The sequence below is a fragment of the Lagopus leucura genome, unplaced genomic scaffold, assembly GCF_019238085.1.
Source record: "Lagopus leucura isolate 7727_CA_CO unplaced genomic scaffold, USGS_WTPT01 Super-Scaffold_100004, whole genome shotgun sequence".
Classification (NCBI taxonomy): Eukaryota; Metazoa; Chordata; class Aves; order Galliformes; family Phasianidae; genus Lagopus; species Lagopus leucura.
Window position 1 is genome coordinate 26,112,953 of NW_024962264.1, and position 18,396 is coordinate 26,131,348.

An 18,396-nucleotide genomic window follows, 5' to 3' on the forward strand; every position below is an offset into this window, starting at 1 on the left:
ATGCAAGAGGTTCTCCAGGCCCCGATCATCTTTGTCGCCCTCCGCTGGACTCTGTCCAGAAGTTCCCCGTCCTTCTTGAGCTGGGGAGCCCAGAACTGGGCACAGGGCTCCAGATGTGGCCTCACCGTGCCAGAGCAGAGGAGGAGGACCATCTCCTTCACACTGCTCTCCCACACTCGCACTCTTTGCAACGCAGCCAAGGATCCCCTTCCCCTCTTGGCCAACGATGCGCCCTGCCCAGCGGCAGCCCTGGGAGCCACGCGACGGCTCAGAGGGGCTCGCCCCGCTCCTGCACGGCACAAGCGGCTCCGCGCAGGGCCCCTCCTTTGCTGGGCACCAGGTGCGGTCACGGAGGAGCTCCTGCCGCCCCGCCACACCCCCGCACCCGCCGTCTCGCAGCGCGGCTCTCCGGGCGGGCCCTGCCCGTTGCCCTGCCCGTTGCCATGGCCGTCGCCACGGCCGTCGGGGACCCCTCGCACCGGTTGGGCCCCGGCAGCGAGGCGGCGGGCGGCACCGCTGCCGGGCGGCGGCGGCCATTGGCTGTCGCTATGCGGGGCCGGCGGGCTCCCGTCCCCTCCCCTCCCCTCCTCTCCCACCGCCGCGGTGCGGGAGCGCCGTGGAGAAGGAGGAGGAGAAGGAAGAAGAGGAGGAGAGGCAGCGGAGCGGAGCGGGCCGCCCGCCCGCCCCCAGGCGCCCCCCGGCCGGGCCGCCTCCCTCTCTCCTTCTCTCCCTCCCCTCAGAGCGGCGGCGAGATGGCGGCGGGCGGCGGGCAGGCCATCGTCTGGCGCAACGTGGTGCTGATGGGGCTGCTGCACCTGGGCGCCGTGTACGCGCTCAGCCTGGTGCCGCGGGCGCAGCTGCTCACCCTGCTGTGGGGTGAGTGGGGCGGCGGGGGCGGCCGGGGCCGCGAGGCGGCGGCGGCGGCGGTGACGCCTTTGTGGGCCCTCCGCCCGTTGCTGTAGAAACGGTGGGCTCGCGTCCGTCTGTTTCTGCAGCCGGGCGGAGAGACGCGGGAAGGCTGGAGAGGCGATGCTTGGCGCGGAAGGTCCCGCGGAGAGCCAGCCCTCGGGACGCGGTTTCGCGGACGCCCCCGTTTTTACGCTTCGGTCGCGAGGGGGCACGGGCATCCTTTGTCCACCGGGAGGGGGACGCACCGGGCTGCGGGGCCGGCCGGGCGAGCGCCGCGTGGCGGCGCGGCGCTGTGCGGATGCGGCCGAGAGCCGCCGCGGAGCCGGGCTGCGAGAGAGGAGTGCGGGCTGAGCTGGAGCTGCTTTGTTCGGCGCCGCGAGCGGATCGGGGCTCGAGGCTGCGGCGGGCAGGTGGGCTTCCTTCTCCTGCGTCGAAACCCCCCGATTCCTCTGTGCCTTATTAGGGAGCTCCTCAGGGCAGGAGGATTGAATTACCCTCCATTCTCTAAGGTCTGTCTTTTGCTTGTCGATTTTACCGAGGTGCTAAATAATAAACGTGTCTCGACGACTTTGTGACTTAATGCCCTTCTCGCAGATGAGAGCCTCCCGTTTCTCGACGTCGTTGTTTTAACAGGCGCCCGGCAGCAGACCACCAAGTTTTACGGGAGCTTTTATGACGGCTCTTCAGCAGGGAGTGGGCGCGCTGGCTCCAGCCGTGAGAATACAGCCCTCCTGCAGAATAGCTCCAGCAGAAGTGCGTGCTGCCACGCTGGGGTCGGGGCAGACAAAGGCAGGGTTGTTGCTGTTCAAGTTAAGGAGCAGAGCCTCGCTTGGTGGGCTGCACTGTGGTGAAGTTTGGTGGGGATGAAGAATCATTAAGGTTGGAAAAGACAGCTAAGATCACCAAGTCCGACCACCAACCCATCACCCACTGACCATGTCCCTCAGTGCCACATAGGGTTTTATGTTGGACAGGGCTGAGCATTAGAGGGTGTGAATTGAAAAGCTGCAGCCCTCACTGGATCCACACGTGGTTTTCTTTCTCATCCCAAGCTTGGCACTTGGATAGCTCACTGGTAGTCTTGCACCACCCATCTCATTGCCTTGTCCCTTGCTGCCTTGCAAGCAAGCCATAGGGAGATGTGTGCTGTGTGGTTCCCGCTGCCAGCACCAGGCATAACCCATGGCACGATGTGGGCGTTTGCCAGAAGCTCACCAGTGCTTTCCTGGCTCCTTACATTGCCTTCTCCAGAGACATCTGTAACTAGGACAAGCGGCAGGGTGCTCTGTGCTGAGCCCACTTGGTGATTCTCAATTCACCTAAGCGGAGCTGAAATTGCCACAGTACCACCTAGGAAACAGCTGATCAAGCCAAACTGCATGCTCAGCAGGACCCATTTCCACTGGTAGTTTATTGACACTTGTCCAGCTGTACATAATAGACAATGGAAAATGCTGGCAAGTGGAGGCTCGGTCGGGTGTTTACTCGGGATTATCTGTACTACTCTGTTCCCATTGCCTCCTGCACTAACACTGGGAGCCCATGTTACTGCTCCTCGTGCCACACACAGAGCTGCAGGATCCCCACCAGCTCTGGGTAATGCAACCAGACTGCCTGGGGAGCGCTGGGAACTGGGTTATCTTTCAAGGGATGCATGCTTAAACTGGGTAAAACAGAGGCTTTCAGGGCCATCCCGGTGCCTCCCTGGAATTTGGTTTCTGTCCAAGCTGAACAAAAACAACAAAATTACTCATGTCAGAAATTTCCATGAGCTGGTGACTGCGTTGGCTGGGTAGCACAACAGCTGATGGGTGCAAGCCATTGAGCAGCCCTGGCTTGCCCCATGGCACATTCCAGCACTGTGCCCAAGGTACGTCCCCTTCTCTGCATAAGGGTCTGAAATTCTGCTTTTCAGCCCTCTGATGTGGAAGCACATAACGTAGGCCAAAAATACGAAAGAACAACAAACCAAAGCAGAGGATGAACCCATCATCTATTTTAAATCCTTTTCTTTCAGGCTGCTGAGCGTTACTGTCATTCATGACTTGAAAAACTGGCACATGCATGGCCTATCACTGCTTTAAGATAGGAGGTACTCAGAAACCCATATCTTCAGGATGTGCCTCCCTGGCTGCCTGATTCCTGGGTGCACAGCTGCTGGTTCACACACTGATATGACTTGCCAGAGCCTGAGAGTAGGAGAAGAGGATGGCCTTGTGCTTTGTGGGAGGGGAGGATTCTCACCCTGTACTTGGAGGTGTTTGGGACATGTCGGTGCTATTGTGCTGGCATCCCATCTCTGGGAGGCTGAAAGGCATTGTGCTGCTGGCACAGGGTCATTGTGGTGCCCAAAGGTCTCCACAGGATCACAGCTGCCTCCTCAGTCCTTGCAGGGAGTGACCTGTGCAATGAGGCACATGTTGCTGGTGTGCACTGCAGATGCAAGTTTTATTGGGCTTGCACATTTCAGAAGGCTTGCGTATTCTTGAGTGCCATCTACTGGCTTTTGTGGTATGAACAGGTTTTGGCCATTAACCACTTCTGTGCATGCTGTGCTCGCTTACAGAAGCTCCCATTTTGTTGGAAGCTTTGTGCAGACGGCTATAAATAAGAATCCTGGCTACAAATGGGACCTCTCTGGAGGAAGGAAGTGTAAATACTGTCTCCATTTCACAGCTGTGGATTGGAGATGCTTGATTAAAACTTCCACTGTCGCTTCTGCTGCCACTCTGCTGGGAGAACCCTTGGGTCCTGCAGTGGTTACATTCAAGTGATTCCTGCAGGCAAGGTTTTGGGTCAGGGAGCAGGAACTGAACACAACACCTTATCTTGCAGAGACCTCGCTGCTCCAAGGTGCCCTGGCTGAGGTGATGCTCCTGCTGCTCAGATGTTTTTCCTTTCCTAGCGTTCCTGTTCTAGCTGTTGCTGTAGGTGATTTCCCCATGTTCAGCTTTAAGCACATATATTTGTCCCCTGTCTCCATTTCATTCTTCTTCAGGAGATGCCAACAGGCAGAGCAGTGAGAGCCACGCAGACCGGCTCATCTGTGCTCATTCTGGTCGCTGCGGTCAGAGGAGTGGCTTGCTCCTTTGGGAGGGCTGGGCTGGGAAATGTCAGCTCACCCACAGAACTTAGTATGCATCCTCATCACTGCCACTGTGCCTTCCTTCCCTGCAATTACGATTGCGCTTGCAATTAACGCTGATGTTATAATTGAAGCCGAGCAATTTCTTGCAATCAGATTTTATTTTCACCATGGAGGCTAACAATAAAACATGATGCCCTGCCAGAGAGCATTCAGAATTACTGTACTGAGTAAAGCTAGGCTGATGTGAACAAGAAGGGAGAGCTGAGTGCTAGCTGCTGGCAGCAGGAATCCTGTGTGCCCCCACTGCTCCGCAACAGGAGAAAGGGATTTCTGGAGTGGACTTCCACTTCATCTGGCTTCTCAGGTGATGCCCAAGAGGAGAACTGTGTTTTTCCGAGAGGGAGAAGAGGCTGCTGGTACAGCAGAGGCCACAAACACATAGGGCTGAGCTTGAGTTTTGGAACAGGTCATTCTGGGAGATGATGGCTTTAGCTCCCACCTCGAATGCAGAGGAAGAGACCCATGTGCCTGAGTTTGCTGAGGGCTGACGGCTCAAGCAAACATTCTTTCTTTCCATCCTTGAGGAAAGAGACAAAACTGGCACTGTTGGCATTTCTAGAGCACTTCAAAGCCAATGGAGCCCTGGCCAGCCTGTGGATTGAGGGCAGTGGTGAGGTCATGGGGAGAGAAGTGAAATCTGCCCGTGGTTCTGTGATGACGCAGGATCCGGCTGGGCTGAGAGAGGCTACACAGAAGCACAGAAATTTCAGAGAAATCGGAGCATCTTCCAGCCTTCTCTTTTGATCTAAAAATACAAGCTGTTCAACATCTTAAGGCAATCTTCCATTGCTGGTGAGTTCAGGGAATCTGCATGTGCTTCCTGGGGGAATTTGAGCATTCTCTGGAATTCACGCTGTGATCTGCAATTTCCACTGCTCTGTTGGCTTTTTTTTAACGTCACTTTGGCCTCAGTTGTCAAAGTGAACATTTCTGCTATTCCAACCGGAATAAAGTCTTTTGTATACTCAGCCAAAAGGGCTGGCTCTGGGGAACGTTCCTGAAAATGCATACGTGAGCATGTGCGCTGAAGCAGGGGCAGAATGGATTTCCCAGGCTGGTGACGGCGAGCTCGGGAGGCTATGACAGATGGCTTGTCCTGGAGCACCACAGTCAAACTAGTCTTCTTTGCAGCTCCAAACTCTGCCTCCCCACATCCATTCAATATGTTTCATCTCCTCTCTTTCTCTCCCAGCTCCATTTAGAGCAGCTCAGAAAATGCGTAGATCTAATTTTAGATGAACCCGCTCCTGCCCTGAGATTTCACACGATTGCTCTTCACATGATTGCACGGCTCCCCCGAGTGCTGGCGCGCGTTGTGCAGCGGGTGACTCGGGGAAATGGTTCTTTTTAATTCTGGGTTGTTGGTTTGAATCCAGCCTGAGGTGCTCCTGGTGCCAGCCTTTGATAGTTAGCAGGGCTCAGCCAACAGTGGGGTGGCCATTCGGCCGCGTCTGCCAGCAGAGACCCTGGGGCCAGAGCACCGACTCAGTGTTTTTTTCTTGGCAGGGCCCACGGTGGGAGGTTTGCCTCCTTAGTAAATGCAGTTCCAGGTCAGGAGAGCAGGCTTCCTTTAGTGTCTCCGGTGGAAAAGAAGTTAGGCCACCGCTGAATATCAGGGCAACGCTTTCTGAGTTTGGACAGGTTAGCTGGTATCATGAATTAGTCCTAAATCTACCAGTGAACAACAGCAAAAAACCTATAAACGAGGAATGGAACGCGGATGCAGATGCAATTTAATTTTTAGAAAAATCCTGGCTGTCAGGTGCAGTGGTGTTGCATATTTATGGTGATCAGTCAGCTTTGCAATGCTGAGTTTGTGCTTGAGCAACTTACTGTTTGTGTTTCTCACGCAGATCTTGTAGCCTGATGGAAGACCTTGAGTTTTATGCATTCAATTATTAAAAATGCCCTAGCAAGCAGTTTTGCTGTGGCTGAATAAGCAGAGGTAAATGTCAGTGTGTAACCTCACAAATGTTGCATGTCCATCCCTGTTAGTTTAAGCCCTCAAATTGTTATTTACTTTAACGAGTCAAGTTATCAAAAGTCAAAAAGAGGGAAAAAAAGAAATAAGGGAAAGAAACATTAAGAAGTGCCTCTTGCCTGCTCCTTTGGGCCCCTTTGCTATCTGCCCACTGCATTTGGCATTAACACAACCACAGCAAGCAGCACGGCTGCTGTCTTCCTCTGAAAAGCGACCGCTGCACATTAAAGCACATTCAGATATTGACAGTCAGACCACTGTAGATGTACAATCGATTTTGTCTCGCAACTGATATTTTCATATCTGCTGCTGCGTCCCTCAGAGATGATTGCAATTGGCACCATAACTGGGCTATGTTTGACATTAGCAACATGTGGCTGGTTGCTAGCTGATAGCAGTGGCTTCTTGAAACGGCTACCTGAGAAGCATGCCAGGAGCCAGCATTGTCTGTTCAGGTGTGCAGAGCGCAACCAGTGCCCAGTGCATTTCTGGCTTTGGTTGGTCTGCTGCTGTTACAACCAGCTAAGGGTCAAAAGCCATCCGGAATCCACTGGTTTCACTAATAGGTATCACATCTTATATGTGCATTGAGGAAAAAAAACAAAAACAAAAACAAAAAAAAAAGGTTCAAATTTTGATGTTTGGCGTGTAACAAAGTTTAAGATACCTGAGGGAGAGATCTGCACTGATTTAAGCAACTATGTAGAGTAAGGAATGATTTTCTGATGCCTCTGAAGTTGCCACAGACTGTGGCAGTACCTCCCCATATCCTTGCAAGAGGTTGGCCCTGCAGACACACATTTTCATTGGAGTTTGGCACTTGGTGCAATAAGAGTTTCTGGAAATCCATCCATGGGGATGATGAGCTGTTCTGAAAAAGCTGGCTCAAATGTTCTATGCTGCCAGTCTCCTATCCCATCCATTTTTAAATGATGTGCCTGGTGTAGTTTGCAGTGCTTCTCTCCGGCTGTGAGATGATACCCCTGTGCCTGCTGTTCAACATCACACTGATGTCTTACTGCCCTATCGTGTTGCAGGCTCAGAATATTTTATGTGCTGTTGGTGATCTTCCTGGCAGGCACCTGCTTCCCCAAGTGTCACATCCTCACTGCAGATCCCTGTCTGTTCTCACGGCCCTAAGCTTCATTACTTTGCTTTTTCTATACAGGCAGATTCTCGTTTGGAGCTATGCTTTCCCTGTTTCTGCATGGATCCTTTTGTGTTTCTTAGCTCTCTCACTGTTGCTCCAAATTTAGCATCATCTGCAGTTATAATTAATACGCTGTTTGCCTTTGTTTCAGGTCATTAATAAGCATGTTGGATAAAAATCTTCTGCCTATTGATTCTGGCGCATTCCCATAAATAGCAGCTGTGCACAGGCACTGTGCACTTGGAGCCTAGCAACCCGCCAGCTCCCTGTGTGCACAGTGCACAAACCTCCGCTCCTTTCTCTCCTGCATTCTCTCCACAGCCCCATGCACACATTCTCTCCCTTGTCCTTGCACACCAGTTCGTTTGTTTGATCCATTTCCCCTCATCCTCAGGGTCCCCTCTGAAATGCTTCTCCTTCTGCTTCGCATCATGCATTTGCCCAACAGGACTTGTCTGCTCTGGCCACTGAACTCCTGAGTATATTTTTTTTCCTAGGGATGCTTCAGCCCTCAGCCTTTATTTTAGGAAGATTCTCACTGTTACAATTCCTCCTTTGAAAAACCAAAAAACAAACAGCATTGCTTTGCCAGGAAAAGATCCCCTCGGCATGTATTAAAGAAGACCTAGTGAGCTATTCCTCTTGATGATCCTTCTGTCTCCATTAACAGTATGGTCACAAATAGGATTCAAATTCAAGATGCTCCTTAAATACCAACCCCCTGCAAGGAAGAGACAGGTGAACGAAGAGGATTTCAGCCCCTAGGACTAGCATGAGGTTGACCAGCCATAAAACCTACGGGCAATATGTTTGTTTGATGATTCAGCCTTAATATTTTTATGTTGCTGGGATAATGTCAGTGTTGGATGTGTCACCAATCTGTTCCCACAATTACAGTCATTTGAGCAGTTTGGAAGGCCTTTTTTAACAATGTTTCTGCCACGTTCTTGCTTCATCAGCCTGCTACAGCTCAATATCACATACAGAACATGGCAGGATAGGTTTCCCCTCTCTGTGTAAGAGGAGTCCATGTCCTCGCAGTGACAGAGCAAAGTATGAGAACAGCGAGACTGCAGGGGAAACAAGTGCAAGGTAGCTGCAGTGCCAGCATTGTTACTGATCTGACAGTTGTAAAACAAAACGTGTAAACAACATGCATGTTACGGTTTTTGGTTCATTTGTGTGTTCTCTTCAGGAAGCAAGCAGGAGTCTGAATTTGATGATAGACTTTTCATGTTGGATGAACCTGCACATACGAGCCTTTTCCAGGAGTAGCAGAAATGCTGCAGCCTGCTGAAAAGGGAAGTGGCCCCTCACCGATGGAGCAGGTTTTGGAGATGTTTTGTCATTGTTAGGATCATTCTGACTCCGTTTGTATGCTGCATTTGTGAGAAAGACTTTGGTTTCCCTTTTTGTTCCAGAAACTCTTTAGGTATTAAAAAATAGACGTGTTTTCATAGAATAGAATCATAGACTCACCAAGGTTGGAAAAGACCTACAAGACCATCCAGTCCAATCATCCACCTATCGCCGGTAGTTCTCACTGAACCATGTCTCTCAACACCACGTCTAAACGTTCCTGGAATACCAGGGTCTTGGTTCAAGCAGCCTGTGTGTTTGAGGTGGCAGGAGGCCCTGGCTGAACAGCACATCACCTTACACCGTGCAAACACATTTCAGGTTGTCCTGTGATGTTCCTGTTGTTTGAATCCACTTTTTTTATTTATTTTCTCAATTGTACACTTGTTAAGTGAGCATGTACTCTTAAGACACAGTATGAGAAATCAATGCTTCCCTACAGGAGGGAGACATGAGAGTCTACTATCATGACAGCTGGCCAGCTGAAATGGGAGCCGCTGGAGTGGCCTGGTTTGTTTGGGGCCATACAGTACGTCCCTCCTTGCTATCCCACATGTGTGCCAGGCAGTGTCCAGCTGCAGCTAGAACACGGTGCCTATGGAAAAGAGCCACTTCCTTGCTGTGTTGGCCATCTGAAAAAATGCTCAAAACAAGTTTACTCAGCCAATCATTAATCAATCTGTAATTACAGAAAGGAAAGGCAGTTCCTGAAGCTGAAAGAGACTGTGAATGCGGAGATCCCTGGTGCATTTATAGTACTGATTCATAAGCTCACAATGGTGAGAGAAGTTTTTATTGTAGGAACTCTGACACTGTTTGTATTTTCAGGAATGGGAAGTGATGCTTATCAGTTAGGCGGCAGATGAGACTCGAGCAAAGACCTGTCTGGATGAGGCTGGCACTGTCATTGCCACTTTTCTGAGATGAGAGATGAACCCTCACTCCACTTGAGCTGGCAAAGGCACTCAGTGCAAATGCATCACAGCACAGTGCTTTGTTGCTGCCAGACTCCCCTGAACAACACGCTGGCAAATTGGGAAGGGGATGAGAGGAGGAATACTGCATCCCCAGGGCCGCTGTGCAGCGTTGGGCTGATGTCCTTACCTCATCTCCAGACCCTTCCCAGAGGCATCATGGGCAAGCAGGGACAAGAATCAACTTTAAGACAAAGAAAGCAAAAATAAAAAAGCTGGCCCCTGGCACACCTTGTGTTTTGTTTTCTTTCAGCATATTTCTGTTTCCTGATGACAGCCTTGGGCGTGACGGCTGGTGCACATCGCTTGTGGAGCCACCGTTCATACAAAGCCAAGCTGCCTCTGCGGATCTTCCTGGCTGCAGCTAACTCCATGGCCTTCCAGGTGGGATTGTGGTTGCCTGTCCTCATTCTTTGCCTCCAGGCAGCTTTATCTCCTGTATGGGGATCACTTCAGCTTACAGACATCAAAAGTGAAAATATATCAATCAGCAGGAAGACACTGATGATGCACAATGCTGGCCTAGGGGACGCAGAGGTCCTTTCACCACCCACACAGCATCGCTTAAGAGGCAGCCCAGGAGCAATGGTTACTTAAAGATCAAGTTGAACATGCGTCGATCAGGGGCTCTCCTAACCCAGGCCAGGCCGCGCACTTCAGAGGGCAACACAGAAGCTTGTGTAAGGGCCAACCTCGCGCAGATATGTTGGCATAATCAGGTTTCTTTGTCTAGCCAGGCTTTGAGGGGTTTTCACATGCCCAGAAAGGAGAGCAGATGTCCTTTCTCACCATTGTAATTTCTCTGTTTGATGCAGCACTTTTCAACAGTATAATTTGAATACGTTACCAAGAAGTGTTTTTTGAGCTTTGTAATTCCTAATATGCAGTCTTAGACTTCAAAATCTTTCTGTAACACTCAGGTGGTTGTAGGAGATAGCCCAGAGCCAGGATAATGTGATGTGAACTTAGTTGCTCCTTTGGCTGTTCAAAAGAGTTATATGCATCTGTGCTAACATTACACTTATCTGGCTTGGCTGCCATTACCCCCTGTGGCACTGGGTACCACATGTGTGCAGTGCCCTGAGTTTTCAGCTTTTTCCTTTCAGAGGATAAAGCAAGGATGAATAATCTTTGATTTATCTTTCTAAGGTGGAGAATATCAATCTTGTTGGTTTCTTTGCACATTACAAAGAGCTTTTGTTTGAATATAGTGATATGTCCCATTTTACTGTGATTTCCACCTTAATTCTGACCATATTCCTGCTGCTTTGTGGTGCTTTGTTATTTCAGAGGTTTACAAAGCCTTTGCTCACTATGTTCAACAACCACTTTGAGTTATGAGCAACCCCCTGGTACTGTCCTCCTGTTTTATTGCGCGTCGTACCTTTCCTGTGTAGTTCGAATGAGTGTGTCAAGCTGAATTGCCACAAGCCTCATCATTGCTTCTCGCTATGGTTGTGATATGATTTTGAGGCAGTGAAGTACTTAAAAGTACCTCCAAGCTACTTTTGTGCAGCTTTGTATCAGAAGGAAAACAAAAGGCCAAACCACGCACTCTAAATTTTAAATAGACTGAAGCCTGCTCCTAACTATCATGGCATCCATGGCCTTCCCCACCACAAACAGGCAGTGAGCAAGTTCTCAGGTCCTTCTCCCTCCTGTTGGCTTGGGGAGGAAGAGGTAGCTTTGAGGATACTTGCAGCATACCTGGATGCTGCCTTCTTGAAGGACAGGAGCAACTTTTCTGCACAGTGATGACTTCATGGTGCATGAGGGTATGGGTGTGACATGCTGCATGTCCTCTGAAACACCATCAGATGCAGCAGTGTTTGCCCTGCTGCCTACTGCATTTTTCACCGTTTCTTTGTTACGCATCCCAGTTTGTCATGGGTTGGTCTGCAAGATGATGAAGGGATCTGCTAGTGAAACCTCTTGTCTGCATCACTGTCACAGCACGATGCTGACATTCTGCTTTGGTGAGGATTTCACTCCTGTGTTTACCTGAAACTTCATCAAGAGTGACACATTCCTGAAAAATGGTTGCTATTAATCACTCTCATTTACATGCACAATGCTGCACCTCTGGGTGTATGTATTGCCAACAGTTCTGGCCTCTGGCCTGTATTTCCTCTTAGCCTTTGTGTTTTTTAATTAGATGCAGTTCAGTTGTTTCACAGCTTTCCAGTCCTTTCATCTGGGGAATCACATTTTTGTCGACCCTGCAGGTGTTTTCTGCAGTGTGAGAAGCCAAGTTAATTTCTCACAGTATCGTTATCATTGCTTTGACCTGGTTACCTGTTGTGCCACACATAGTTCTATTAAGCATTCCTGTGACAAACTGCTCAGTAATTCCAGTTGAAAGATCATTTCTCATTAAGAAAGAGGACGCCTCCTAAGTGTGTTTCTTGCATAGCCCTGTTTTGTTTTTAAATGACTTGATCTTAGCATTTTGTAGTCTTATGGATACTCCCACTGAGGACTAAATCTGCCACTTGAAGCATTGCAGAGGCTTGTATTCCCTTTCGTTTCCCTGTAGGAGAAAGAAAAAAAAATGGCAGCAAGGTAAAAATCTGCTCTTGTTTAGGAGCTCAGTGATCTTGTTTGGTTTGCTTTGCTCCACTTGGTTTGCTTTCCCGTGCAATGGGCTTTTGTTCCTCACTTGTCTCCTGTGGGCTCTCTTAAAGATCACCTTTGCAATGCTGAGATTGAACTCTGACACATTTGAACCAAATTCTTTAGTTTCTATTTGCAGTCATTCCTGGAGTTCAGCAGCACAGGTGGCCTCTGTACATTCTCTCAAATGTTGGTAGCTGAGAGAAAGGAATGATCTGTTACACCTTGAGCACAGAGCTTTTGTTTCACTGAATACAGACCTTCACAATTGTTAGCTCAGGCATACTGTGTCCTCGAGTGTATCCTCTGTCTTGCCAGCTGCTGCTTTGTGGTTCTTGACAGACACCACAGATGGCTTCCTCGGTTCTGCTGGGACCAAAGCTGCTGTAGTTGGTGGTTGTGGGTGCTACTGCTGTTCCTAGAAGCAACCCAAGCCCTTCCTTCTTTTGGTATTACTGTCTGGAACCCTCTTTGGCTGTGCAAAGACAGAAAGAGCAGAGAGAAGGGCACTCAGCTAAGCATTCTCTGATTCAAGCTCACACTGTTGTATATTCAGGCACTAACTTTTTTTTTTAAATACTTTGGTACTATGAATTCACAGATGAGTGCGTGACCTGAGTTTTCCAAAGGTTTCCCTGTGATAATAGTAATAGCTCAGCAGTGCTGCAGAAACAAGACTAGCACAGGCAAACTGGGTGGATGAAATCTCTTCAGTCAAGTAAACTTAGAAAGCCTTGCTTCAGTTCTGAAATTGCCATCCACCCTTTTCTCCCTGCCATCCCCTCAGTGCCACTTGCAGTCCCCGGGGAATTCAGTGGCTTGAACCTGCTGACAGTTTGAGCAGAAGCAGGACTGAACTTAATTTGTATCTGATCTGCATTCAACACTGAGCTGCTCTTGTGGGCCTGGGACTCTTATTCCAGCCTGGCTGCAAATTCAAGACTCGTTTCCCACAAAGTAGGTACGTTTCATTTGATGTCTCAACCTTGTACACATCCCTGCAGACAAAAGAGTAACTTAAATGCCAGTTTTAATTGTGAGAGATTCATCCCTCAGAACAGCTGAGCACGTTCAGATCCTGTGTAGGTTAGCAGAAGGCACATGAAGCATTCCACAAGCTCTGTCCCATTTTCAGTGCTGTTTTTCTCCCTGGAGGGTGTCAGTGATAACCAGCCACAACCTTGAGTCACCAAGTGTCTTTGAAGAGCACCTGTGGATGTTTGATTGTCGTTCCCACGTGGGGAAGGAACTGTGGTGGTTCTGCAGGAGCAGTGCCCAGGCTTTCTGCTCTCACCCCCCGTGCTCTCTCTGCAGAATGACATCTACGAGTGGAGCCGAGACCACCGTGTGCACCACAAGTACTCGGAGACAGATGCAGACCCACACAATGCCCGCCGTGGCTTCTTCTTCTCCCACATCGGCTGGCTGTTCGTGCGCAAGCACAAAGACGTCATAGAAAAGGGAAGAAAGCTGGATTTCACTGATCTTCTGGATGACCCCGTTGTCAGATTCCAAAGAAAGTAAGTGGGAGTGTGTGGCCACCTTGTGGTGCTCGATGGAGGGGTCTTGACATGTCGCTGTGGCTTCTTCCTTGTTGGAACCTTTTCCCTTTGTCCCCTATGAGGTCTCTGCCACTCTGATGTCAGGCAGTAAGGCTGCCATCCCTCTGCCTGATACTGTGGCCACGCCTGATGCTCACAGCCTGTTTTGCCTAGCTTTGCTACGCAGGCAGCGTGCCCTGTTCTCATCTTTCTCCAAAATCCAGGGCTTGGTGGGAAAACAGCCACAGCAGAAGCTGCTGGGCTCTTGGCTTTCTGCTTTCATCATTGCAGTAAAAGCTGTAATCGTAACCTGCTTAAATGCAAAAGTGCACTTCTGACTGCAAACTCACCTTTGGCACTGTTGGGCCAGCTCAGACTGGCTTCCTCTCTCGGGACTGTCATCCGTTACAGGATTATTTGTCTCTCATGAGACTGAGTTCAAATTGCTTACGCAATCTGTGAGAGGTGGGAATTGAGCAGCATGCTGTGTCCTCCTCATGAGTAACTGCATAGTGGGCAGAAATGGAAGATGCTCCCCACCAGCAAGCATTTGGTATAGGTGCTCTGCAGACCACATATACCCATTTCTGAGCATTTTCTGAATAAGGGAAGCATTTGGTTGAGTCTGCAATCTGTGTTGCCTCTGCATTAGAGTAAGCTGTGCGCCAGCAGAATCTCCCCTTCCTCAGAGGAACTGCAGGAGGGAGGAACTGATTACCCTCCACTTTCTGTCACTTCTATTGGCTCAGTCAGCAGTGGGTGTTTGCAAAGGCTCCTTCACAGTTTGCAGCAGCACCTCTTGGCTGTGTTATGCCTTTGCCAAGATGACAGCATCCTGTGGGAAGCAGGCTCTGCTGCCTTGGTTGTGCTGCAGACTTTGTGTAGTGATGGTGTAGGTTTTGTGCAGCAAAGTTTTAGCAAATGCCTGTTCTTGGGATTTGAATTCAGGACTTGGGAGATTACTGACAAGTGCTGAACGTTGGGGTTTTTGCTCTGGTTTTGGGCCTTGGCTCTTCATCCCCAGCATTACCTGCTGCTTCAGGGTTTGGAGATCTCTTTGTGTCTGGAAAACGTAAAATGTGACTGCAGATAGCTGAAACTTTCTGTGCTGCACTGCTCCTTCCCCAGCTGTAGTATGCAGTACCTGGATCATCCTCTGGCTGCCCATGTAGGAGTTGGCACAGTTTTCGTGCTGGCAGAGCTGGGACATGCTCTGTTGCATGTACATTCTTTTTTTTTTTTTCCTCTCATCCAAGACTTTCACTTAGTCTTCTCAGTCATGGCAGCAGTCCATGAAAGTTCCTACATTCCTCATAGTCTACTGAGAGCCCTGACAGCCACACAAAGGCAGAGACCAAAAAGTCGCCCTGGTCACTGCCACACAACTGCTTTCTGCAGAGGAGGTGACTCTTCTGACACAGAGCCGGTGGCATGCCGGCCTGGCTGCTGGCTTTGTGCTCCTCCATGGCAAAGGCTTTTGTTGCTGTGAACTGCTAGGCTGTCTGTCTTCCAAGGCTGGGGAGGATGGCATGGCAGGACAGCCTTTCTGAAATAGAAAGCTGATTGCTAGCTTGCTAATAGCAGGTTGCTTGCTGTAAGCATTTCTGAGTGTTGTTTGGAAACAGTATTAATGATGCTAAAATCTGTCTTGAAAGGTAAAAAATAGGGATCACTAGCAGTCCTTTCCCTGACACTGTTCCTGATACATCAGCGTGGTCTCTCTTAGAAAAAACAAGCACCTTAAGCTCCAAAGAACTGGGTACAGCTAAGAGCTGCTGAGATGGAATTTCAGTTTGACATGCAAAAACAGGTTTTTAGGTCAAGCCTTTTCCTCCATTCTTGAATTTTGTTCTGGATTAGCAGCATTTTTTTTTTTTCTGGCATTTGTCCATAGTATCATAATAGTCATGATTGTCCCTTACCTAGCACTTTCTAACCCCCACATCTTCTAGTGCCTTTCAGTGCAGGTGAGTAGGTGAGTACTCACCCCACTGGCTTTAGAGAGGACAGGAATGACAACAACCATCCCTTGTAGCTCTCAGTAGCTGCTTATGGTACTGAGTGCTCGCCAAGGCTTTGCACACTCAGTAGATGTGGAGGTTTTGGGTTTAGAGTATACCAGCGTGGCCAGGATTGTCACAACAGATAAATGCTCTGACATTTATCATGTCAAGAGACAGGTGACTTGGTTGGAACGATCTGATTCAAACCAAAAACCCCACCAGCAGGAAGCAGTCCCTCTGCATCCCCTTGGCTCCAGTCATGTTCTTCTGCTCTACAGCCATCAGCCAACTGTTCTCACAGGCACTTGCCTTACCCTGCCATCATTCCCACTACAGCACTGATGTCTTTTTGTTTCTTTCTAGGTACTACAAGAGTTCGGTCGTGCTGATGTGCTTTGTGATCCCCACCGTTGTGCCATGGTACCTCTGGGGCGAGAGTCTGTGGAACGCCTACTTCCTCGCCTCCATCCTCCGGTACACCATATCCCTCAACGTCACCTGGCTGGTCAACAGCGCCGCTCACATGTACGGCAACCGCCCTTATGACAAGTACATCAATCCCAGGCAGAACACCTTTGTCACTCTGGGAGCCATTGGTAGGTGTTGCAGGCCTAGGTAGAGGCTTGCAAACTGAGAGCAAATTCTGTTCTGCTGCACCTTGGTTGGGGTTTGTGGGCACCTGCAATTAGCCACCGCTTTGAGGTAGGGCTTGGAGGAGGCAGCATGTGCTGGAAGAAAACTCCATTGTTCTGCTAAAAGTGGACTCTGCTATTTGATGGGTTGCCAGTCGCCCCTCTTGAAGCTGTTGTGGCCAGGCAGGGAAAATCAAAAGTGCTGAAATGGGACCAGTTGTGGGTGTGCCGCAGAGATCAGACAGAGGTGCAGCATAATGTGCAGTGGGGTCACGGCTTTGGGTTCCTGAGTTCCTTAGTGTGCCAGCCGTGCAGTCTCCTAACACCTTCTCTCTTTCCCAGGTGAGGGTTTCCACAATTACCACCACACTTTCCCCTTCGACTACTCAGCCAGCGAGCTGGGCCTGAAGTTCAACCCCACCACCTGGTTCATTGACTTCATGTTTTGGTTGGGGTTGGTCACTGACCGGAAACAAGCTCCAAAGGAGATGATCCAGGCACGCAAGGAAAGGACTGGAGATGGCAGTGCTTGAAGAGTAATGCTTCTCTGTGCGTCAGCACCGTCGCACGCTGCTCAGAGTTATTTTCCTCTGGGTAAAATTAGTTTTTTTCAGATGGGTTGAATTTATTCCACGGGAATAGATTCAGCTCTGACTTTTCTTCCTTATTAGCTGTCTTATGTCCAAACTTCAGACTATTAAACGTCAAAATGTTCTATATTATTTAATATTAGAGTTAAACTAATTTTAGTCACTGTAGATTATGTCTGAAATACGTTGTAATTTGCTTGTTCATGGTTAAACGTTGCAGTTTGGAGGAACTAATTATCCTTTCAAAGTGCAGTTAGGGGGGAATTTGTTTCTACTATTAATCAAACATGCTTTTGAGACGTGTTTCTGGGAGGGGACAGGGCAGGACAGGGCACAATGTGCTGTTCCAGCTACAAACCAATGGTAAGGAACAGGAAGAGCACCAAGAAAAACAGGATGTCAAAGGGGAGAAATCAGCCTAAAATTAGTCAGCTGTTAGTTTGAAAATCTGCTTTCTTCTTTTTGTTAGCCCTGTTAGCCAAACCGACGCGCCGCTGTCTTTGCTAAATATGAAAACCATTTACTGCTGAGCAGGCTTTTGTGTTGAAGATACAGGCCAAAATACAAACTGACGCTATGTTGAGATGATTCCTTTGTTGTTGCACACACATTGTAATTTGTAAAGATATAGAGCTCAACAGTGTCTTAAACCAAAAGAAGCTTCAGTTTTGATGTTTGGAGACCTGAGTTATATTCTAACCAGTCATGGCCATGAATGCATGCATATTGTAGCTCCTTTTGCACAAGAGGCCGCTAACATTTTTTTTTCTGCCTCTGACTTGTGGGTCTTTGAAAACTGACCTTTATCAAAGTCAGAGTCTCTATTAAAATTTCAGCTGCATGCAACATCTATTGGTTTCTGAGCAAAATATAAAGACAGTTATGTAGCTTCTGAACTAAATGGTTGCCTTGTTTAAAAAGGAAAAAAAAAAAAAAGGAAAAAAAAAAAGGAAAAAAAAAAAAAAAAGCATGCGGAGTTAATGGAACATACAGCCCTTAGTGTTAGATGTTAGCCAGTGCAGGAGAAAGGCTTCGTACTGTCAGCACTGGAGCACTTTTGAAGATAGAGGGCATGATTCTCATTTATAAAGCAGGTCGCCGCCTTACGCCTCGCTAGGGGGTGCTCGATTCAGGCTGCTCGGCCCCATGCCTGGAGCACGGCAGTGGCTCAAGGTAAGTGAGACTCAGCCCAGGTATTTTCAGGAAAGATGTAGAGTTTAAAAAAAAGAAAAAGAAAAAAAAAAAAATACAGCAACAAAACCACAGTTAAAAATCGATTCTTTTTTTTTTCTCGTTTCTTGTTTTTCAAATGTTGCCATATGATATAAGAGTTGTCTTTATTCTGTATTTCATCCAGCAGGTGTTTTAACAGTGTTAATTTGCCATTAATGATGTTAAACTCTTGAGTGTTTTACAATAAACAGTTATGAATTAGTCTGGCCATTGTGTTTTGTTTGGAAACGTCTCCAGCAAAGGGCTGAGTTTGTCATCTGTCA

General features: G+C 48.8%; 1 protein-coding gene across 1 annotated transcript; it reads left to right on the forward strand.

Annotated features, from left to right (window-relative positions):
• The first annotated feature begins 226 nt into the window (after window positions 1-226).
• On the forward strand, window positions 227-18,311 carry SCD5 (stearoyl-CoA desaturase 5). Its single transcript, XM_042870596.1, has 6 exons — window positions 227-340; window positions 741-876; window positions 9,775-9,905; window positions 13,449-13,654; window positions 16,042-16,274; window positions 16,653-18,311. The coding sequence occupies exons 1-6, from the start codon at window positions 227-229 to the stop codon at window positions 16,841-16,843; spliced, it is 1,011 nt and encodes a 336-aa protein (XP_042726530.1). The 3' UTR covers window positions 16,844-18,311.
• Window positions 18,312-18,396: the final 85 nt, after the last annotated feature.

Coding starts and splice junctions, on each gene's coding strand:
- SCD5 (XM_042870596.1), top strand. CDS start 227: ATGCGCCCTGCCCAGCGGCAGCCCTGGGAGCCACGCGACGGCTCAGAG. Junction 877..9,774: donor GCTGCTCACCCTGCTGTGGG/GTGAGTGGGGCG, acceptor GTTTTCTTTCAG/CATATTTCTGTTTCCTGATG. Junction 13,655..16,041: donor GTTGTCAGATTCCAAAGAAA/GTAAGTGGGAGT, acceptor GTTTCTTTCTAG/GTACTACAAGAGTTCGGTCG.